Source organism: Penicillium lagena (assembly GCF_028827675.1).
Source record: "Penicillium lagena strain IBT 129212 chromosome Unknown utg000001l_segment0_segment0, whole genome shotgun sequence".
NCBI classification, from domain to species: Eukaryota; Fungi; Ascomycota; class Eurotiomycetes; order Eurotiales; family Aspergillaceae; genus Penicillium; species Penicillium lagena.
This window is the reverse complement of record NW_026623222.1, coordinates 3,608,049-3,630,123: the sequence shown is the minus strand read 5'-3', so window position 1 is coordinate 3,630,123 and position 22,075 is coordinate 3,608,049. Positions and strand designations below refer to the sequence as shown.

At 50.5% G+C, this 22,075-nt stretch overlaps 11 protein-coding genes across 11 annotated transcripts; 6 read left to right on the top strand and 5 right to left on the bottom strand.

Moving 5' to 3' along the window:
- Positions 1-196: 196 nt before the first annotated feature.
- On the bottom strand, positions 197-1,322 carry N7510_001587 (Enoyl-CoA hydratase AKT3-1; the record flags this gene model as incomplete). The annotated part of the gene is made up of 4 exons (XM_056973514.1): positions 197-350; positions 405-761; positions 827-937; positions 1,003-1,322. The coding sequence occupies 4 exons, from the start codon at positions 1,320-1,322 to the stop codon at positions 197-199; spliced, it is 942 nt and encodes a 313-aa protein (XP_056838631.1).
- A 603-nt stretch (positions 1,323-1,925) lies between these two features.
- On the bottom strand, positions 1,926-2,891 carry N7510_001586 (fungal specific transcription factor domain-containing protein; the record flags this gene model as incomplete). Its single annotated transcript, XM_056973513.1, has 1 exon — positions 1,926-2,891. The coding sequence occupies one exon, from the start codon at positions 2,889-2,891 to the stop codon at positions 1,926-1,928; it is 966 nt and encodes a 321-aa protein (XP_056838630.1).
- A 275-nt stretch (positions 2,892-3,166) lies between these two features.
- N7510_001585 (uncharacterized protein) lies at positions 3,167-4,157 on the bottom strand (the record flags this gene model as incomplete). The annotated part of the gene is made up of 3 exons (XM_056973512.1): positions 3,167-3,579; positions 3,811-4,030; positions 4,128-4,157. 3 exons carry the CDS (start codon positions 4,155-4,157, stop codon positions 3,167-3,169), a joined length of 663 nt encoding a protein of 220 aa, XP_056838629.1.
- A 445-nt stretch (positions 4,158-4,602) lies between these two features.
- N7510_001584 (uncharacterized protein) lies at positions 4,603-5,730 on the bottom strand (the record flags this gene model as incomplete). The annotated part of the gene is made up of 1 exon (XM_056973511.1): positions 4,603-5,730. One exon carries the CDS (start codon positions 5,728-5,730, stop codon positions 4,603-4,605), a length of 1,128 nt encoding a protein of 375 aa, XP_056838628.1.
- Positions 5,731-7,224: 1,494 nt separating this feature from the next.
- Positions 7,225-8,679, top strand: N7510_001583 (enolase C-terminal domain-like protein; the record flags this gene model as incomplete). The annotated part of the gene is made up of 3 exons (XM_056973510.1): positions 7,225-7,269; positions 7,323-7,427; positions 7,477-8,679. The coding sequence occupies 3 exons, from the start codon at positions 7,225-7,227 to the stop codon at positions 8,677-8,679; spliced, it is 1,353 nt and encodes a 450-aa protein (XP_056838627.1).
- A 254-nt stretch (positions 8,680-8,933) lies between these two features.
- Positions 8,934-11,817, top strand: N7510_001582 (sugar porter family MFS transporter; the record flags this gene model as incomplete). Its single annotated transcript, XM_056973509.1, has 13 exons — positions 8,934-8,948; positions 9,005-9,058; positions 9,109-9,124; positions 9,178-9,455; positions 9,506-9,540; positions 9,588-9,981; positions 10,039-10,070; positions 10,131-10,348; positions 10,402-10,613; positions 10,666-10,712; positions 10,776-10,845; positions 10,914-11,073; positions 11,282-11,817. The coding sequence occupies 13 exons, from the start codon at positions 8,934-8,936 to the stop codon at positions 11,815-11,817; spliced, it is 2,067 nt and encodes a 688-aa protein (XP_056838626.1).
- Positions 11,818-12,816: 999 nt separating this feature from the next.
- On the bottom strand, positions 12,817-14,425 carry N7510_001581 (Zn(II)2Cys6 transcription factor; the record flags this gene model as incomplete). The annotated part of the gene is made up of 3 exons (XM_056973508.1): positions 12,817-13,155; positions 13,211-13,649; positions 13,701-14,425. The coding sequence occupies 3 exons, from the start codon at positions 14,423-14,425 to the stop codon at positions 12,817-12,819; spliced, it is 1,503 nt and encodes a 500-aa protein (XP_056838625.1).
- A 191-nt stretch (positions 14,426-14,616) lies between these two features.
- On the top strand, positions 14,617-16,056 carry N7510_001580 (sulfatase family protein; the record flags this gene model as incomplete). The annotated part of the gene is made up of 1 exon (XM_056973507.1): positions 14,617-16,056. One exon carries the CDS (start codon positions 14,617-14,619, stop codon positions 16,054-16,056), a length of 1,440 nt encoding a protein of 479 aa, XP_056838624.1.
- A 433-nt stretch (positions 16,057-16,489) lies between these two features.
- N7510_001579 (uncharacterized protein) lies at positions 16,490-18,137 on the top strand (the record flags this gene model as incomplete). The annotated part of the gene is made up of 3 exons (XM_056973506.1): positions 16,490-16,739; positions 16,793-17,795; positions 17,849-18,137. Coding segments are annotated over 3 exons (1,542 nt in total), but the record flags the coding sequence as incomplete, so codon positions are not given.
- Positions 18,138-20,323: 2,186 nt separating this feature from the next.
- Positions 20,324-21,214, top strand: N7510_001578 (glutathione S-transferase; the record flags this gene model as incomplete). Its single annotated transcript, XM_056973505.1, has 3 exons — positions 20,324-20,364; positions 20,413-20,798; positions 20,859-21,214. 3 exons carry the CDS (start codon positions 20,324-20,326, stop codon positions 21,212-21,214), a joined length of 783 nt encoding a protein of 260 aa, XP_056838622.1.
- A 193-nt stretch (positions 21,215-21,407) lies between these two features.
- Positions 21,408-21,941, top strand: N7510_001577 (uncharacterized protein; the record flags this gene model as incomplete). Its single annotated transcript, XM_056973504.1, has 4 exons — positions 21,408-21,426; positions 21,482-21,517; positions 21,707-21,822; positions 21,888-21,941. 4 exons carry the CDS (start codon positions 21,408-21,410, stop codon positions 21,939-21,941), a joined length of 225 nt encoding a protein of 74 aa, XP_056838621.1.
- Positions 21,942-22,075: the final 134 nt, after the last annotated feature.

Below are 22,075 nucleotides of genomic sequence, written 5' to 3'. Positions count from 1 at the left end.
TGGACCGTACCCGTTGTAATATGCAAGATATTTACGCGATACCCTTGATAATGGCTTTTTGTCACTCGTTCGATTTTATTTTCTGTTGGCGTTGTGATTTAGGGCTTCATTCGGTCCTATCTATCTCGACCAATTCATACTACGTTAATATGGCTCGTGAGCGAACTATATATAATTCCATGCATAATTATTGACATTACAACTTGGACGATTCCTTCGAAGCTCGAGGCTCACGATCAATATGTACTTCCTGCCACCAAGGATAGTCGGTCGGCCCATTATCGTGAACATTGGTATTGAATCTCGGAGGACGTTTTTCCAAAAACGAAGTGACACCCTCCTTATAGTCCCTGCAACGTGTTAGCTAGAACCCTTAAAAATCCCGACCAAGCAAGACAACATACTGCTGACCGATCATATGGTGAAAAACCCGGGACTCGAGCAGATGTGCTGCTTCTGGCGAGTCTGGGCCTTCCCACATCAAGGCCCGACTCATGGTCGATGCCAACGGACTAACATTCGCCGCCATGTCCTGAGCAAGCGCCAGCGCCCGGGGCAGCACCTGCGCGGCCTCTGGTAGGACCTCGGCAAACAGGTCCCCGAAATGCTGAGGGGAAGGAGGAAAAACACCGCCTGTCGAGATGAGGTACATGGCGCGAGAGAATCCTAGTAGGCGGGGGAGGAAATACGAAGCGCAGGATTCAATCGTCAGTCCTCGTCGTGTGAACACGAAGCCATATTTGCTCTCTTCGTGGCAGATCCTATGTAGGAATAGCAAGTTAGCTTTTGAAATCTGCGACTCCTCCGGGTTTTGTGGAAAATGTACCGCACAGCAGCTGGCAGGGTCATAGTCATGCCAACACCGACAGCAGAGCCTTGAAGTGCGACGATTGTCGGCTTCTGGCATCGATGCATGGCTATAGCCACTCGACCACCACTAGAGAGCCACATCAGAATCAGGAGACGACTTGACAGTAGATCAAATATCCATGCATAGCATACATATCTCGAAAATCCACAGCCCTCCCCTTCCCATCTCCAAATCCAATATCTAGATCCGACCCAGCACAGAACATCTTGCCGGCGCCCGTTAAAACAGCTACCTTGACGCGAGGATCTAAATGAATCATTCGGAAAACGTGCTCCAGGCTATCAGCCATCTGTGGAGTGAATGCATTGTACTTCTCCGGCCGGTTTAAGGTCACAACTAGAACGGGCGTGGCGGTTGGCGCGCCGGCTGGATGATGGGAGAGTTTGATGTGGGAGAGGCTGATCGTTTCGTACGAGGTGGGAATATCGATTGAGAGTGTAGTCGGTGGCATTTTTTGGTAGGATTGGAAATAAAATGCTACGCATAGGGGTAGCTGATTATATGGAAGAATGATTCTTTTAGAATCGGCCCTCGGTCGGGCCTTGTGTAAATGCTAACTACAATCTCTTGGTTGGCGCATGGGAGAGCGGGCTACCTCGGCTTCGGATGGCGATCATTGCGGGTAGAGAAATAGTTCGGATGAATATGCCAGCACCCCAGGTAATGAATAAGCTTGACATTATTATATCTATGCATTCCGTATGGTGGGCTTGTCTTATTTTAAGAAAAAGAGGGGGTAGAAAAGGGGAAAAAGCATTAACAGAGTTGAACCCTGCTCTGCTGCTGAGGGAAATTAAAATGAGCGTCTGTTTGTATTCATGATTCATTAGTCAAGGTATTTTATTCATTCCTATATCGTCCATGGTCATGTATTGCAAACAGGATTTCACTAATAGGCAAGCCCATGAGCAAGAGGTGTCCACCGATATAGTGAAAGTAACTCTCTGCGCCGCGCTTTATGTTCGTCCCATGCATGAGGACCAGCCTGCTGGGCATCATAAAGCATCGAGCGGAAAACCTTCCGGAAGTTTTTCTATTGGGATTAGCCTTGAAACTATGTGCAATGCAAGCGACATACCTGGAATGTGGTATCCAAAGTGACGATGCTCACTTCGTGAGCGCGAATGATGGTCTCGCAGACCTCTTCCACAGATCGATTGGGACCAAGTTCCGGCATTCGATCCACAAAAAGAAGCAGTATAAAACTGCCTTGGAGCAGATAGATACCAAAAAGATACGGCATGAACGTCATTTCTGGATCCAGAGTAAGGATCTGAGAGACCACGCCCGTTGCACTCAGTGCGTGAGAGGCGCAAGTCAAAAAGCTCTCCGAGGTGATCCAGTCATCTTTGTCCTCAATCATGGATATTGGATCCCATTTGCCGTGGAGCAAGATATAGAAGACGTGAAGAAGATATGTACTATATGCCTTAAACAGCGGCAACTTTGACCCTGAAGTCAGGCCAGTAGGAGAAGCAAACGTCTCTCCGCCGTGGGCTGGACCTCCATTGGCGTGCGGAGCGAAGGGGTTGACTCCATCAGGGAATAAAGCATCACCTTGGTTCTCCAATTCGGCAAGCTCTTGTTGCCGCTGATCAATCATGGCCTCAACGCGCCGAATAGAATCATGGGGAATGAATTCGCCGAGTGAGGGGTGGTTGCGGTAGTGGTGCAAATCGATGATATGCCCTAGAAGTGAGGCCAAGGGCAAGAAATATTCAAAAAATCCACTTCCTGAGATGCGCGTCGGCGGTCCTAATGGGCATGCAGGGATGCAATTCAAGTCGGCTGTATCGAGAGATCGCCACAGTTGCTCAGGTAAAGGGGTGCGAACGCAGAATGTACCGTCCGGGAGGCTCAGTCGGAGATTGAAAGAGAGAGCCAAATGGCGGTCTAGGGAATAAACCAGCCAGAAGAGACGTCGCCGTTCCTCTTTCGAGATGAGCCACCGTCGAAAGGTAGAATCGCCATTGTAAAGACCGCGAAACACAGGGCCCAAGTCAAAATCTTGGTCTTCCATGCTAAGACCACTGGCCCGAACAAGTCGGATGAGTTTGTCTCGCCATTTGAGAGAATCTGCCTTGTAGTGGCCTCCTGATATAACCAAGGTCAAAATGGCAACTGCCAAGATTATATCCGTTGACCCAAGAGCCTTGGGGAGCAATGTTGTCTCTGTCACTTGCCGACCTGGAGTCGCGTGTGGATTGCTTGGGGAGCTGGTGCCGAGATGAGGATGAAACTGCCATCCATCTGCATGCGATTGATGAGCAATCCAACTATCACATGATGGTTGCTTTACATACCAGATGTCCGAAAATAGTTGTCTGGATCTTCTGGCTCGAACAGATCCATTGAAATACGATAGAGTTCCACGCTAATGCGCTCTCTGGCCCCCGGAGGGTCGAAAATCTTCATATCCGCCGTTTGTGCCACACAAAAGAGGATGACTACCAGCAGAGTGGGGGATGTCGGACGCGGGTCGGTGGCATGCAGGACCGACTCGGGATGTAAGATATGCGCCAGAGCATAAGGCGAAGTCGATTTAAAAACAGAGCTGTGCTGTTCATTGAAATAGATCTCGAGCATCTCCGATGCCTCTTCTGGGGTCAGAATCCCGTGTAAATATGGCAATACGGAGTCAAGACAGCGGTATGGCTGTCGCAGTGAAATGTTATCGGCGAGAGTTGTTGGCACATCATCAAACGCCCCTTGGTGGAGAGATATCGAGCCTCTGGGCTCCAGCGGCATCTGAAGAAAAAAATTAGCGCAAGGGCACCGCAATGGTCAACTGCAGATACACACTAGACTGGGCGTCATAGCTGGCTGGCTGGTCTCCAATTGACCGTTGTTCAATGAACCCGGAAAAAATCCATCTAAAGGGTTTTTACGAGCTGGGAAAGATGATGCTGTTGTTGCAAGAGTCTCATGCCCCGTCGGACTTTTGAGATGGGCTGCGTCATTCGGACTAGTGCCAGGCATCGCATGCGCGCGGCGGTCTGGCGGTACCAAGTCGTACGGCACCTCTTGCGACGACATGCTACTGGACATGGTCGTATCGCGCGGACTGCCCTCTGGCGCCTGTGGAGAATCTAGGTCCAGGGAGATGCGCGAGTCCCGTCTGAAGCTGCGATTACCATCTGATCGTGGGCGGCGACCACGCTTCCGAACCACTTTCGTGTAATTGCACGGGTCATGTCGTTCTAGATATTGTCAGACTAATGGGTCGGGGCCATGAATTCGTGATCTTCTCGCGTACCTGCACATCGACGGCTTCATGCAGCGTCATTATTAGCTCGCGGGATGGGCACTGATCGAGGACCACTCACCATGGATGCTGTCCATCGCAGCGCTGTTTGGAGCGAGTGCACGAGTCGCAGGCTCGCAGAACCCGCGACTGGCCATGGCGGGGGGTGCTAGCGTCCAACATGTCAGCTATCCTGGAACATGAAGGAAGAGGGTGAACAAGAGGTGGAGACTGAAAGTGCGGAGAAGAGCTTGTCGGCTCAGGCCGATCGACTTGCTTAACCCGATTGGCCAGGAACGCCTACAACCCTGGACAAGTTGAGAAACAAAAGTATTCGTGAACGCGAAGTGTTACATATTGTTCTCTAATGGTCAATAAATTGCTTACTGGTGAAGGAATATCCGTGAGCGCTCGACTGTATACACTGCTGATAATTTATAATCGATCTCTATCCGCCGGACACCATGCACCATGAGTTTGTAAACCATCACAATCGGACTAGCACTGGCCGTTTGGCTGCCACATCCCATCCATCGCCAGGACTCGGAAAGCTATAATTATGCCATGGTCCTAAGATCTCCTGCACTGCTGCACACAATGATTCATCTTGATGATTATGTACCGATTCTTCAGAAGATACATCTGCATTCCACATCAACCTGAACTGGTCCGAATCTCCGAGAACTCTTCGAGCAGTCGCGAGATTCTCTTCCAACTCTGTGACTGAGGTGACTCCCGTGATAGTCGTAACACGGAAATCTGTAGTCGATGCTAATTGCGCACGACGGATAGCATATCGCAGGGCCAACTCTGCCAGAGACTCGCCCCGTGAGGAAACATAATCAGCCGCTTTCTGTGCTGCGAGTCGCAAGCCTGCCGGAGCCGGATGAAAGTCGCCCAAATCACCTATGGGGACCCCTCCAGCCCGCAGGAGGCCAATTGCCAACGGACTAGAACTGCAGACACACGATACGCCAGCCTCTTGCAAGGCCGTCAAGCCGTCCTGCGCAAGTCGGTCGTTTTGCAAGGTCAGTTGAGCCCAATTCTGCACGACATCTAGAGGCCGCAAGTACTGCTCCTTGACAAGCCGAGCGATGCGCGCAAGGATATCAATCCGGTACCCCGATATACCAACATATCGGATGTGACCATCCCGGACCATTTCTAGCAAGACCCCGACAGCCTCGAGGACCTCTTCCTCGGGCACAAATTCGACATCATGGCAGAAAACTACATCCAAATAGCGGGTGTGCAGGCGCTTCATCGAGCGCATGACAGATTGTCGGACCCATGAAGGAGAGTAGTCGAAATGGGTTGCGCTGATCCGTCCCACTTTGGTCATCAAGAGGTACTGATCGCGGGAGTAGTTATTGGTGATGTCAGGATGAGAGAGGGCTTCTCCTAGAAGCTCCTCTGAGGGATGGTAGTAGGCGGAGGTGTCGATAGCCCGTAGACCGAGCTGAAATGCGCGTTTGAGCAGTTGCAGCGCCTGGGTTGAGTTAGGATTCCGGAATACTTGATGGCTGAGTCCAGCACCGCCTAGGATGAGCGGCGGGAGCACACGCGACAAAGGCGTCGAGGCTCGAGGAACGCTCAAGGCTCGAGGAACGCTCATTCTCTGTGTTCGCAAGAATGGAGTTGTGAATGCGTCCGGATGGGGGAAGAAGAGTTGCTCAACTCGTTCAAATAGTCAAATAGCCTGATGATCGGGCCATTTACCCGTCTATCATCCATCCCGGGTGGAGATGTGGGGGAGGACCTGCACATTGTTGCACAATGGAATTCTCCTAATTGCCTAATACCCGATCGGCAACCAACATCAGGCGCTTGGCATTAAAATTCCAACTGTGCAACGAATCAGGTAATTATCCCCAGTCATAGGGATGAACTATAGTATCTGGGCTCTATATACTGAAGTTGTTCATATTCTTGCATTAAATTAGGCGATTCTTTGCGATGTTACCTAGAGATTTACGTAAGATCAAGGCCCTTTTGCCCTGCTTCCATGAGCCACGAGGATGCCAGCATAGTTCCTCCAAGGCTGCTATTGACATCACCGTGGAAGCTGGCAACTTCAACGATTTCCTTTGGTACATAGCTGAGCTACGGAGATAAAAAACTCAACGACAGCCCTAAAGGCTTGGAAGACATCCCTGCGTAAACCAAACTACTAACCTTGGAAGTGCAATGCATCAAATGAGAAGCTTTGCTCTTGGGGTTGTCGGCTCATTAGTAGAAGGTAATAGGCAGACGAAATATTGGCAAAAGATTCAGCTTGACAGATGGTGTGTTCTGGTCAGCAAGAACCTCTCAGTGCCTTGATGCCACGTCTTCAGAGAGGTAATGCGGTTATTGTCACAACTATCTGAAACACTGGTGTTTTTAAAAAAGGTCCAGGGGTCGAGGAAGACTACTGGTCTCTTCCTACTCATATGAATGACACGAAGTGCCAGTATCCTCCTCCACAGCAGCTTCTGGTTGACTCGCGCCTACTTTTCATCAAGCCCGAGTTGGAGACGGTATGTGACTAGCACACCACATTGCATCACTATTGATGCATTGATCCCTATTTATGGCGACTTGTTCTTTGATGACATCGTGCTTCATTGACTGTCAGATATCATGAGATAAGCTGTCCCATCTCGGTCTCTTGACCGCACTGATAATTCCGTGATTCATGGCAGCGAGGTGAGGTTTCATATACAAAAGTCCGGATGAGCAGTAGAAAAGACGAAAAGCTCTTTATATTGTACTAAAAACGAGGTTATACAAAGGGCATCAAAACTAAAGCGAAAAGAGGGTGGATCAAATAATTGTGAGCCGCGCTCACCGGTGTGCCCGGCCAGAGGACTCACGATCTTGATGTTGACATAAAGTTATGCAGCGAACCGGACTAACTAAAGACATCGACCTACTAATGAATTAGAAACTTTCGATACTTCACCAATTACTATATTGCGTAGAGCTTGTTAACTAGCGTCACGTGACTAATCGGGTAATAGGCAGAATTGATAGGTTATCTAAATTTCCAACATGCCTCAGAAGGAAAAGGTTCAAATACAATGGAAACAGTCTCTCTCAATCTGAAAACCATCAAAACAGTGCCATCATGACCACTATTACCAGCTTCAGCTCTCACGACGTCCGATTTCCGGTAAGCAATTTTCATCGTCTTAGCATCTATAGATCTTTATTAACACAACAAAGACGTCTCTGGACCAAGTTGGCTCCGATGGAATGAATAAGGGCCCCGACTACTCGGCCGCCTATTGTATTTTGCAGACCGATTCGAAACATAGTGGACATGGAATGGTAAGCATTAAGAGTTCAATTGCGATATTGTATTTTGACAAACATCCAGACATTCACGATTGGTCGTGGCAATGATCTCGTTTGCAGCGCAATCAACCTGACTGCTCCCTTGATTGTGGGCCGCAAGATGGAAGACTTGGTCAAGGATTGGGCTCGTACCTGGCGGTATCTTACGTCGGATTCCCAATTGCGATGGGTTGGCCCGGAGAAGGGCGTGATCCACATGGCGCTGGGCGCAGTTGTCAATGCACTCTGGGATCTTTGGGGTAAGGTAGAAGGTAAACCGGTATGGCAGCTGGTGGCGGATATGACTCCCGAGGAAGTGGTTGGGTGCATTGATTTTCGCTACATCACCGATGCCATCACCCCGGACGAAGCTATCCAGATGCTTCGAGAAACTCAGGTCGGAAAGGCCGAGAGATTGGCAGAAGTACAGCGCAATCGTGCCGTATCGGCCTACACCACCAGTGCGGGATGGCTTGGCTATGGAAAGGACAAGATGCGAGAGCTGCTTCGACAGAGCCTCGCAGAGGGATTCAAGCACTTCAAGCTAAAGGTCGGGGGATCAGTTGAAGAAGACCGGGACCGGCTAGGCATTGCCCGTGAAGTCATCGGATATGATCAAGGGAACGTGCTCATGGTTGATGCCAACCAGGTCTGGTCCGTTCCAGAGGCCATAGAGCACATGAAAGCACTGGCCGAGTTCAAGCCTTGGTTCATCGAGGAGCCTACGTCGCCAGATGACATTCTAGGCCACGCTGCAATCCGCAAAGCTCTCCAGGGCCAGGTAGGCGTAGCAACCGGCGAGATGGTCCAGAACCGCATCGTATTCAAACAGCTACTGCAGGCTGGGGCAATCGACGTCTTGCAACCGGATGCCTGTCGGGTGGGCGGCGTTAATGAAGTTCTTGCTATCTTACTCCTCGCTCGCAAGTTCAGGGTTCCCATCGTGCCTCATTCAGGCGGTGTTGGTCTACCTGAATACACGCAACATTTGAGTACAATCGACTACTTGGTGGTTAGCGGACAGAAAAGCATTCTCGAATATGTCGACCACTTGCATGAGCACTTCCTCGAGCCTGCTCAGACCGATTCGGGTCATTATATCACACCACAAGCGCCAGGATACAGTGTACAGATGAAACCGGAGAGCCTGGAGCAATACAGTTTTCCCGGAGGACCGCAAAGCTGGTGGAGAGGTGAGGAAGCCAGTCGCATTCTGCACGGAGACCGCGGTCTGCCGTTGCTGTAACTAAACATCCATAGACTGTCTATAGAGTAGTAAAGAGCTCGGCAGAGTGTGCCGATGCAACGTCCATGCTTAGTCTTTGTGCATGATGCAACTAAGCTTCTCCAGCTAATCTAAGTGGGTCTGGGGCCCCGGAATATTTGCTGATTGGCTTCTCCAATTGAGGGGAAAATACCCGCTGGACCAAAATAAATAGTGAAGTCCTCGCTTGCATTCTTTTGTCCTGCACCGGTATTCTTCTTCACATCTCAGTCAAAATGGATGGCTCGTGGGTAAGCTGTGGCGCCGAATCTACCAGCGAGTGCTCTAGCATGCTGACGGGACCCAGAAAATGTACCTTTATGGCATTGCGCCATGCACGGGAGGCGTGGCATTTGGCTATGTAAGATGCCCTGCAACCGACCCTGGTACCCACAATCTAACTAGTGGCAGGATACCGGATCTATGAGTGAGTCGGGACAAGCAATAATTCGACAGAGCAAGTCCATTGACCAATTCCAGGTGGAATTCTGACCATGAAACAATTCCTCACCTACATGGACCATCCCGGCAATTTCCTTCAAGGTGGAATCACTGCATCGATTCAGGCCGGTGCATTTGCAGGGTCGTTGCTGACGGGGGCGCTGCTGGCTGATCGCCTGGGCCGCCGCAAAACTATCCTGCTTGGCTCCTTGATCTTCACTATAGGTGTGGCTATCGCGACTGCAGCCAACAATGTGACGGCGCTTGTTGCTGGACGCGTGATTAATGGCCTTGGCAATGGTTGCTTAGCGATGATGGTAAGTATGTCCAGAAGCCGAGCGAATGCAATAATTAATTTCAATAATAGGTTCCGTTGTACCAAAGCGAAATTGCGCCTCCGAAGTCAGTATAACTGTTCACGTCTGCAGAAGGTTACTAATCCCTGCTAGAATTCGCGGTCGAATTGTCTCCATGCAACAATGCTGTATCAATTTTGGTATTCTAATCGCTTTCTGGATTCAATACGGCGCCAGCTATCTTGATGGCCCCGCATCATTCCGCCTGGCGATGGGTCTCCAGATGATCCCCACAGTTACCCTTCACTTGACCATGTATTTTATGCCGGAATCGCCGCGTTGGCTTGCCCAGCGGGACGAAAACGAAAAAGCCTTGCAGGCATTAGCGCGTTTGCACTCGAATGGCGATATTAACGATCCCTTCGTACAGGCGGAGCTGGCTGAAATTGTGGCCAAGATCAAGTGGGAGAGAGAAAATCCGCCACCGGGTTATCTCGAGATGCTATTCGGTCGGGAGCGTCGTCGGATGTGGCTGGGACTCGGAGTGGTGAGTTAACGAACATGACTATTGGGTTTCTTGTCTGACAGGCACTCTTTTTAATAGCAATTCTGGCAACAAGTTACGGGTGTCAACGTGTGAGTTCACCCCCCTAACAGACAAAATACCGCAGCGTCTCATACAAACCTCAACTGCAGGATTATGTACTATGCAGTGTTCCTGTTTCAGCAAGCAGGTATTAGCTCGAGCAAAGGCTCCCTTTTGGCAAATGGCATCCAAGGTGCCGTCTTGAACGTCTTCACTTGGCCCAACATGTATTACATGGATAAATGGGGCCGTCGCACCCCCATGATCATTGGTGGAGTCGGCATGGCCATTTCTATGATGTTGATCGGCACAATCATGAAGACCATGGGTGAGTTCTTGTTCTCGGCTTAGCTTGACTTGCAATTTTGACGGAAAGACCAGGCAATCCGGTTTATAATCCTCTTACGGAAAAGACAAATTTTACCTTCGCCAGCCACGCGGCCTCAAATGCTACCATCGCCTTCGTCTATATTTATGTCATGACGTTTGCTCTGACCTGGGCCTGTGTTGCCTGGGTTTACCCCCCGGAGCTATTTACCACTGGCTCGCGTAGTCGTGGAACATCCATGACCTCGGCTACAAACTGGTTTGTGGTATGCTTTAGAATCTCTCCTACTTGAAAGGTCAAAGACTGATTTAGCCTAGAACTTCTGGTTCGCACTATATATCCCCACGGCAATGGAGAAGATTTCGTAAGTGCAGTGCTGGATCAATATTATACTTTCATGCTTTTACTAACACGTTGGATGTTTCAGGTGGAAATTGTACATGGTTTTCATGACTCTGTGCTTCGCAATGTCTATTTGCGTCTTCTTCTTCTACCCAGTACGTTTCGAGAGCAAAATGAGCGTTGTTCTGCAAATATAAAGACAGATTGTTGACAAATATTACAGGAAACAGCAGGGAAGACACTGGAGGAAGTTGATTTCCTCTTCGCAAAGAATCGCACTATCTGGGTGTTCCGCGACCGCCAGGCTCGTAAGGTCGGCGCCATTTTTGAGCGCGACATGGCTCACGGCGAGGCTCTCACGGAGTTTGACGGCAAGGGCACGGGTGCAGTACAGGTGGACCATGTTGAATTTCAAGCAGGGACGATCGTTTCGGCACAAGAACATGTGGCCTGATCAATCAAGGCTGGACGTTTTGGGGGACAGGATCGCGTTCGATAGTGTGACAGCGTAGAGTTAAATCTATTTTATCCTCGTAACCTCCAGTTCGTCCTATTTAACTATGTCGTTAGCAATGTAAAGACCACTTTCAGCTGCGAGCACCCACATCAAATTCACCAGGCATAATAAGGCCCGGGACGCCCCAGCTTTCCATGCCGGAATGCTGGCGGACATACTCGCGGTACTGAGGCGCGCCGGGACGGACCACATTATCGGCCACTACCAAGGCCCCCGACTTGAGAAGGCCCAGTTGCTCACAGAGCTGCAGATCCTGCTGGTAGAGATCCTCAAGATGATCCAGGAACATGAAATCAATGCTGTTTGCGGTCAACTTGCCTTCCTCCTTCAGTCTTTTCAGCGAATCGGCCGCAGACCCCACAACCACCTTGACGACATCGGCCAATCCAGCCAAGTCGACCAAATTCATGGCAATCGACGCGATAAGGGGATCAAACTCGAGGCTCAAGAGACGAACGGTCTGCTCGTTTCCAGCGGCCTTTCGCATGGCATCTCCAAAGGCGATGGCAGAGTAGCCGACGTACCCTCCCAGCTCGACGAGGACCGCAGGCCTTTCTTTCAAAATGAGCTGACGAACCTTCTCGCCCTTGTCACTTCCAATGTTAATTAGGAAGTCCTTTTGAGCGGCGAAATCATCCATCACGCGCATGATGGCGGCGGGGTTGCCACGCAGCTCGTTCAACGACGGGTGGTTGTAGATGTGGTCGAGGAGGGCAAGCTCGCGGCCATCGTGGGACTCCTCGTAGGTGTCGTTGTCGAACTTGAGGATCGACGGGTACTTGTCGACGAGAGCTTGTCTGGAAGCAGAAGACATGGTGATGAGATAGATAGATAAAATATAGAGAATAATAATAAGAAGAAGAATGATGACAATGAGTAGAATGGCGGGCTTACTTATACTTGGGGTTGGTTGGTTAGGGCTAGGCTGTGTGGGGGCCATGATTGGTCTGACCGCCGGAGATTGGGGAACAACCCGGGTGGGCAAACTCGCGTATTACGGACGCGTGAGACGCGCACAATGAGATTGAGGGCATCATAAATGGAGAAGCGTTGGGAAATAATAGCGGAGATATGCTGCTGCTGATACGTGTATAGGCAGGTTTCATCATGGAATGGCCCAAACGATCAATTCAAACACAGCGACTTAGAAGAGATCGGATTTCTACTTCCAAAAATAGGGCCAAGTTTCTGTGGCCAAAAATCGCGCACCATGTGATGAAAGATGTGGCAATTTCCAAGATTTTGTATTCTCAGCAAAAAGGAAAAACAGGAAAAAAAAAAAAGTTGGTTCCCCTCCTGGCGCCATGTTGAACAAATCCCGTGTCCGGTGTCCGTAGATCGATAGTGGTAAAATATGAGTGAACCCCAAGAGAATTATAGCAATAAAGATAATGGCTAGGGGAAGATGCCTCTTCACGGAAAGCTTTCGACTGCTCCTGTTTGTATAGTTCGGCTTGGGTAGCATTTGGAGGTTAGCGTTTCCGAAAGGGGCCTAGGGAGCGTATGGTGGAGCCAAGCCCCCCTTTACTGTACTCCTGTGTTGTATGTACTCGACCTGCTCTCCCCCACTTGCCCCACAAGAGCATCGACAAAGAAAATCCGGACACGGTTAAAAATAAAGGGCATTATCAATTTTGTTCTTATCTACTTGCCAAGTATTATGTTCTGTCGCCTCCTCAAGCTTGCGTATCTCCTGCACACGCTCATGGACAGATATGTCTTTCCGTGGCAGGTCATTTAATGGATAGCACAGACCGTATTGCGCAATTTTCTCCTGCAGGAGCTCGAGATGTGGGTTGACCTTATCTGGGATCGAGTTCAAGAACGCAGCCAGATGATTCAACACTTCTGCCGGGCGAACTCGCATAAGTTGCCGGCTTTCGGGGACCAGTGGTGTACAAGACAGAACATCGGCAAGGGAGATAGCGATGTCGGCCAGTTTCATTTGCTAGAAACAATAGTTAGCTTGTACAAAGCCAAAAAGGCTATGAGTCCCAGCTTACCATCCCGAGACCGTGGCCTTCGACAATACCTCGAGGGAACATATCAAGATACCCCATGACGTTCCGAGCCACATTCTCCGGGAATGAAATGCTCAAATTTTCGACTGTGGGATCGACCGACAACTCCACATGGAACATAGCTAGCTTCCACAAGATTATTCTCATCCATTGTTGGGTGATAAGAAAGTCTGCTCGTTGGGAGTCGGGACTGCTGAATAACAGCCCTCGTGTGTCTCGCAAGCGTGTATCCATGCCGACAAAGAAATCGGACATGAGATCAGGCCCCGGATCCCGGTCCATGGCGGAACCGAAAGTTTGGAATAATTGGCACATTCCAATAAATGGAAGCAATCCAGATGGGTTCTCGTCTTCTTCAAGTGCTGGTAAGTCTGGGTCCAGACGCAAAGTTCTTGGGAGGTCAAATCGGGTGGTATGCCCTCTGAATGCCATTGTTAGTTGGCTGCTGAACCAAGATTGGGTCATGCGGTACCTTTCAGTGATAAAGAGGAGCCATACAATCCGAAGATGAAGCTGAGCTTCTGATTTTGGGAGGTTCGCATAATGCTTGGGCTGATCGAAGCCGAGTAACTGAGCAAAAGTGATGGCTTCGCGTAGAAGTAGAGTAGCCTTGCAAATTTGGCCGCGATTGGAGCAGTGGACGTGCAAGAAAAACGAGGTCAACAATATGTCGGTGCTTGGATTTTCCTGGTAGAGAACCTGGGCTCTTGCTTTCTCTGATTCTGTCACCAGCTTGTCGCTTTCTGCCCGAGGGTCTAACTCTTCGCTAATTAGACTTGGATGGACAACGCGAGAGAGAGTGACTGCGCCGAGTGCCGTGCAGAGTGCATATGCGCCGGCATCGGCTAATCGGCTGCCCAGATCCTCCACATCGATAACGGGCCAGAGGTAGTATAACTCCCGCTGGTAGACGTCGAGATAACGTCTTCTTTTAGGGGTTGACACGCCCTGACGGATGATCGGCTGTAAAGTCGGCGAGATTTCTGCTGTAGAAATGTCCGTCGCCCGTGGCAGTGGAGATCTTTGCAGTCGAGCCTGGCGTTTTCGCTCGGCCCATGGCCCCTTGGGGCCGGGCTTGACACATTCCCGCAGAGCTGTACAGGCTACACCTAGGGCCGTGCACCGCCGGCAAGGCGATCTGCGATCGCACTTGGTCTTGCGCGCGGCGCACCCATCGCATGCACGACTCCGAGACATTGGAGTGGTGACAGGCAGTGGATGTGGATCCATGGGGGATGGGCGAAAGGAGATTCTCGGCGAAGTCCCGTGCCCACCAATGGGGGAGTGTGGAGCGATTAAAGTCTCTCCGCGGTTAATAATCGTGTTGGTTGATCGCTCCGATAAATAATAAAGTCGGCGACTCTCCTTTTCTTTTGAACTCTCACACCATGTCTTCCCAGAAGAACGTCCTGTTGGTTATCGCCGACGACCTCGGCAAGTCTCTGGGTTGTTATGGCGAGAAGAATATCCAAACGCCACACCTTGACGCACTGGCCCGAGAAGGAGCCGTCTTCGACAATGCGTTCGCCAGTACCGCATCTTGCAGCGGCAGCCGATCCGTCATTTATACTGGTTTACACACGCACGAGAATGGCCAATACGGACTGGGCCACTCCACGCACCACTTTATGACATTCGACCATATCCAGACCGCGCCACAGCTACTCCGGGATCACAACTATCTAACCGGCATCATCGGTAAAATCCACGTGGGACCCCTTTCAGTATATCCGTGGGAAGTGGTGGTCGAAAGTCCAAGTCGAGACGTGTCTTGGGTCGCTGAGCAGGCCTCGTCCTTCTTCGACCAGGCCAAGAATGGCGAGCGGCCGTTCTTCCTGACTGTCGGATACATGGACCCCCATCGGGATCATACTCGAGGTGGGTTTGGTAACGGGGACAGTCAGGTTTCGGCTGAAGACGGCCTCTACGATCCAGCGACGGTCACTGTCCCGGATTCCCTGAGTGATATCCCAGAAGTACGCCAGGAATTGGCCGAGTACTATCGGGCAATTGGTCGTGTGGACCGAGGGTTCGGCTTGATTATGAAATCGCTGAAAGAGCATGGTTTGGATCGCGAGACCCTGGTCATCTTCATGAGCGACAATGGTCCACCATTTTTGAATTCCAAGACAACCCTCTACGACGCGGGTATCCGCCTGCCCCTCATCATCCGCCAACCAGGTGGCGCTTCCGGGATCCAGAACCCGAATTTGGTCTCTTACATCGATATTCTACCGACTATCCTGGACTGGACTGGCTACCAGGAGTCGCAAGCAGCCGAGCCACGACGAAGAGGACGTTCACTATTGCCGATTCTGGCCAATTCCTCACTAGATGATGCATGGACCCAAGTGTTTGGATCACACACATTCCATGAAATCACGAACTACTATCCAACCCGCTTCTTGAGAAATTCCAGGTACAAGTACCACCGAAATGTGGTGTGGAAAATCGACTTTCCTTTTTCCACGGACCTTTACGCATCCCTGTCGTGGGAGGGCATGCGAAACGTTGATGGGCCGGTGATGATCGGCAAACGGCCACTCGAGAGCTACATCCAGCGCCCAGCAGAAGAACTGTACGATTTGCAGAACGATCCGTTCGAAGTCACCAATCTTGCATCCGATCCGGGGCATCAAGATCTCCTGCGTCGCTTGCGAGCAGAAATGGAAAACTGGCAACGGGAGTCGAAGGATCCTTGGTTATTCCGTGACGGAGTGTCATTGTTGGAAATGCACGGACATCTGAAGGCTGGGCTGAAGATTCCAGACCGATTTGACTTTGATCTTTCTGCGCCTGGGTCAAGAGGTGATCAGAAAACCATCTAAGCTAGACTAGACAATAGATTTTATTTCTTAAATTCTCAGTTGCTGTAATACCAACCGCAATTCTACTACTGCTCGAACATGTTGAATACTACTGCTCGAACATGTTGAATTATCTTGCCGTTTTCTGGTGTATGGCTCTCGGCATACCCCGAGACTCCTTTCGGTTCCCGTTACCCGAGATAGTCAGCCGCCCCCGGGGAGATTTTAAACTTCTCCACCAAAAATCTTCCCGCCAACTACCGGAAAGCATTCAAGCTCCAGACAATCAAATCATGCGGGGAGATTCTACTCTTGCTTGGCTTTAGCGCATTATGGTTTATTGCGACATTGTGACTACTATGAGATTTATATGGCGGAATGGATTGGCCCTGACATAAATAGCCGGAGCTCGCTGGTTAAGGGGTCATTTCAACAAACAGCGGAAGTCCTCAGAATGGCGCCCTCTTTTCTGAAGAACAACCACCTCGTGCAAAACTTCACGCCGCGGCTGGCGGGTGCAGTTGGGCTCATTGCCCTCTCGACACTCAACTATGGATTCGACAACCAAGGCATCGCGACCAGTCAAGCGATGGCGGCTTACAAGAAACAGTTTGGTGAATACGATCCCACCACCCAAACCTGGGCGATTCCAGCATACTGGACATCCCTTCTCAATAGTTTAAACTTCATCGGATTTGCAATTGGTATGTTAACTGGATCCAGAACTTACAAGCGCCACATACTGAATCAGATGTAGGGTTGTACGTCGGCAGCATCGTCAGCGCTCGATACGGCCGTCGCATGTCGATGTTCTGCATGTCGCTGTGGGCGATGATGTCTGCGACTGTCCTTCTCACCTCCAGTCGGATTGAGCAGGTGTTGGCTGGGCGCATCCTCAACTATGCCTACATCGGTATGGAGCTGGCCACATGCCCGCCGTTTCAAGCAGAGATTGTCCCGGCCCCCGTCCGCGGCTTTGCGGTGGGTGCCTATCAGGCGAGTTTGCTGCTAGGTGGTGTCATCATCAACAGCGTGTGCCTGGGCACCAGCGGGCTATCTACCAACGCCGCTTGGCGAATCCCTCAAGGTCTATTCTACATCGTCCCGTCTATCGTGGCATCTTGCATCTGGTTTATTCCGGAATCTCCTCGATGGTTACTGTTGAATGGCCGCGATGAGGAGGCGTTGAAGTCGCTCAAGAAGCTCCGCAGTTCATCTCAATCAGATTACAGTCCCGAGGAAGAGCTCGAGCATTTACGCGAGTCTTTCAGGCAGGAGCAAAACCAAGGCACATACAGGGATTTGTTTCGAGGCAGCAATCGAAAGCGTACCCTCATCGCCATAGGCATGAACTTTTTCATCCAAGCAACGGGGTCTCCCTTCACGGCGGCGTACGGCACGCTCTTCGTGCAATCGCTGGGCACGATCAGTCCCTTCGACTTCTCCCTCATGAGCTCGTGCATTAATTTCTTTTGCTGTCTGGTTGCTATTTACAGCACCGACCGAATTGGGCGGCGGCCACTGTTGATGATCGGGTCGACTCTGCAAGTGGTTTGGCTCTTCACCATGGGGGGTGTTGGAACTATCTCCGCGCCGACAACGATCCAGACCCAAGTCATTGTCGCTGCGACGGCCTTGTCGTCTGCTAGTCTGTGCGTGAGCTGGGATCCATTGAACTACGTTATTACCACCGAGCTTCCGGCAACTCGATTGCGTGATAAGACGCAGCGGGTAGCATCGATCGTCAATATCGCGACCAAGTATGTTTTGTCTTTGCTTCTTCTGTCCCCGCATTGATGCTGACGATCCATAGTTTCATCTTCTCTTTCTTCACACCATACCTTCTCGATGCGCCCTATGCCAATCTTCATTCCAAAGTTGGCTTTATCTTTGGAAGTCTAGCGTGCTGCTCCTTCTTATTTGCCTTCTTCTGTGTACCGGAGATGAAGGGACGATCTCTTGAGGAGATTAATCAGATGTTCCAAGATGGTGTTCCGGTGCGGAAGTTTGGGACATATGTGCTTGCAACCGCTGCAACTGAGGAAGAAGCAGCGGAGAGGAAAATCGAATCAACTAGTGATGGACCGAATAAGGCTTGGGCAGAGTAGGTAACAGGGGAGGACGATGGAAATGAAATTATGCAATAATTCTGTAACGTAATTGTACACCGAAAGTCACAACATACCGAAAGTCACACTTTAATCCGCTCACGCGTCTCCTCCACCAAACACCAAATTCCTCCACAACAAAAGATGCCTCAAAAAAATGACGAAAGGCGGGTCATGTTAGCCCTTCAAGCTATGCAAAATGACCCAAAGTTAAGCGCTCGAGCAGCAGGGAGGATCTATTCTGTGGACCACGAGAAGCTGAGTCGTCGCAAGCGCGGTATACAATCACGACGCGATATTCTGGCCAATTCACGAATTTTGACCGATCTAGAGGAATCAGTCCTTATTCAACATATCCTCGATTTAGCTATCAAAGGATTCCCTCCCCGAGTGTCTATTGTTGGAGATATGGCAAATCGGCTTCTCGCGACACGCGACGCGCCACGCGTCGGGATGCGTTGGGCTTCTAGGTTCATTAATCGCCGCCCAGAGCTCCGAACTCGCTTTCAACGGAGATACGACTACCAGAGAGCTAAGTGCGAAGATCCAGTGATCATTCGTGGCTGGTTTGAGCTTGTACGCAATACAATCGCGAAGTACGGCATTGTGGAGTCAGATATCTACAACTTTGACGAGACTGGGTTTATGATGGGCGTTATCTCTACCGCAACAGTTGTCACAAGCTCAGAGGGACGTATAAAGGCAAAAAAGCTACAGCCTGGTAATCGGGAATGGGTTACGGTAATTCAGGGCGTTAATTCCCAAGGCTGGACGGTGCCGCCATTTATCATTGTTGCGGGCAAAAATCACCTTTCGTCTTGGTACCAAAATAGTGGTTTCCCACCTGACTGGGTAATCGCTGTTACTGATAACGGCTGGACAACAAATGAGAAAGGCGTGGATTGGATTCGGCATTTTGAGAAGCATACTAGAGCCCGAACTACAGGTTGCTATCGCCTTTTGATCCTCGATGGCCATGAGAGCCACCACTCGGACAAATTTGAGGAATACTGCAAAGGAAACAACATTATCACCCTTTGTATGCCTCCTCATTCGTCTCATATCCTTCAGCCACTAGATATTGGGTGTTTTAGCCCATTGAAGAAGGTATATGGCCGACACATCGAGGATATGATGCGGGCTCATATCACCCATATTACGAAGGACGACTTCTTCCCCGCCTTTCGTAGCGCATTCTTTGCTACAATGACGGAAAGCAACATTCAAGGAGGTTTCCGAGGCGCTGGACTTATTCCATTTGACCCGGAAAGTGTGATATCTACACTAGATCTCAAGTTAAAGACGCCAACACCTACAACTTCCCGCCCCCGAACCCCTAAACCCTGGGTTTCTCAGACACCTAATAACCCAATCGAAGCCACTTCGCAGACTACTTTCATCAAGAATCGCATTGCCTATCATAATAATAGCTCTCCAACCTCAATTTACGAAGCTGTCGACCAGTTTGCGAAAGGGACGTCGAAGATTATGCACAAATTGGCGTTGTTGCAGTCAGAGGTTCAGATCCTTCGACAAGCAAATGAAGAGCTTAGTAAACGCCGGAGGGCTAAAAAGACACGTCTACGGCAAGGTGGATCACTTAGTCAACAGGAAGCACAAGATTTACAAGATGAGAGGGACATTATGCAGCAGATAAAGCAGGAAACGCAGGCACGTAGTGGTCGGAAACCAAGGCAAGAAACGCGCGCGCGGCGCTGTAGCAATTGCGGCGAGACCGGACATAACGCACGCACCTGTCAGATTGTAATAGAGACGTCTGAGGAAGAAGATTATTAGTAGTATCAATTGATTTTAGGCGTTGTGGTGGAATTATCGCGATATTTATTATGTGAGCGGATTAAAGTGTGACTTTCGGTATGTTGTGACTTTCGGTGTACAATTACGTTATTAGTATGCATATATTAAACGACACTACAATTTATCAATTTCACCAAATAGCTAAACCAGCATTCATGGAATTAATTCGGAGGAACTATTTTATGATTTCACTAGCGAAAGCGTTGATGGCCCAACGTTCACATGATGTTCCGATCCGCAGAGATCTCGGCGCTTTGCCCTAATCAATCGATTTCCAGTGCCTCGGCTGCCCTGACATCATGTATTATAACTCAAGTCTAACCGGTTTGTCACATCCCTCTTTTTTACACACCACTACCACCATGGCTGACAACAACAAGGGAACAAAAATAACCCTCTACTGGTGAGTCTGTTTCCTTTGGTTCCAAATCCACTCTAACCCGCCATGTAGGCTCGAACAGTCCCGAAGCCACCGCATCCTCTGGCTTCTGGAGGAACTGCAACTGAAATATGAGCTCAAGACGTTCAAGCGGCGCTCGGACAAGCTGGCGCCGGCCGAGCTGAAGCAGATCCATCCGCTGGGCAAGTCGCCCTTGTTGACCCTCGAGCCGCCCGGTGCTACAGAGCCCATTGTCCTGGCCGAGTCCGGCGCCATCGTCGAGTATCTATGCGATCACTTTGGCAGCGCGAAACCAACGCTGGTGCCCGAGCGCTACAAGCCGGGCCAGGAAGGCCAGGTGGGCGGCGAGCGGGAGGAGTGGATGCGCTATCGCTACTTCATGCACTACGCGGAGGGCAGCCTGATGCCTTTCCTGGTGATGACGCTGGTCAACGACAGTACGTTGTGCCCTAGTCTCTCTCCATTTTTCGTGCGTTTCGACTAACATCTCCCTCCAGCCATCCGGAACTCTCCGCCATTCTTCGTTCGGCCCATCACGGGCCTCGTTGCCTCGCAAGTGGAGTCGCAATTCCTGACTCGCAACGTCGAGGCCAACCTTGCTTTCCTTGAGGAACGGTTGAAGACGGCGCCCGAGGGTGGCCCGTACGTGTGCGGCAAGGAGCTAACGGCGGCGGATATTCTTCTGAGCTTTCCTATCATCGCGGCCAGCCAGCGCCTGTTCAAGAACAAGAAGGAGCAGGAGAAGTATCCCCAATTGGCGGCGTATGCCAAGCGATTGGAAAATGAGGAGGGCTACAAGCGGGCCGTGGCCAAGGTTGAGGAGGTGGACGGCAAGTTCTCGGCCTCGATGTAGTTATGTACAAGTATAACCATTTGTAAATAATTATTTCACTAGAAATGTATCTGCCCTTCAAAATGCCCGACTGCAGTGGATTACATAATCAGCTGACTCACCATATCATGTGACCTCTAACCTCTCCTCCCGGCGACCCATTCCATCCTGACCGACTTGAGTCTGCGTCGTCGCCTGGAGTCCAATCGCAACCATGGCAGGTCCTAGCAAATGTGAGTCTCCAAGCTGCTATGTTCCGTTAATTCTCACAGCTAATCCATTGTCCAGCTCTGGTCCTTGACCCGGCCCTGCAGAAATACTACGGTAGATGAACCCCCCCCAAACCCGTCCCTTCGCTGCACCTGAACCCCATCGCCGAACGGCGTCTGCATCACTTGCCCGATTACATAGCTGCTGTTTGAATCGCTCCATACCTTCCTTCTGCTCTTTCCAGACCCAGATCCGACACCTCCACAGGCCAACTTCGCAGCGACTGACTGATCGATTCCACAGAACTCAACGCGAACCGCTACAAGTACTTCCGCTGGACCCCGCGCCATGCCTGGCTGTCTTTCGTCTACATGGCTCTGATCCCTGGCACGCTGGGCTACCTCGCCTACAAGACTGAGGTAAATTTTATTCATGGCGGTCCCTCCCGATGAATATGAGCAATTCGATTACTGACGGACCGCAGGGCAAATATGAACTCCGCGGCAAGCGCAAGGGAGACCCCGTGTCGGAGTGGTAGATTGTGGCTGATCGTTTTGTTTGCAATGAGTTGTTCCTGGGTACGACACCGACCATCCAGGGCGTGGGAGCTGTGCTAGACGCAGGTTTCCGAGCTGTGTACCTTACAAGCATATACCGCATGAATTTCCTTCT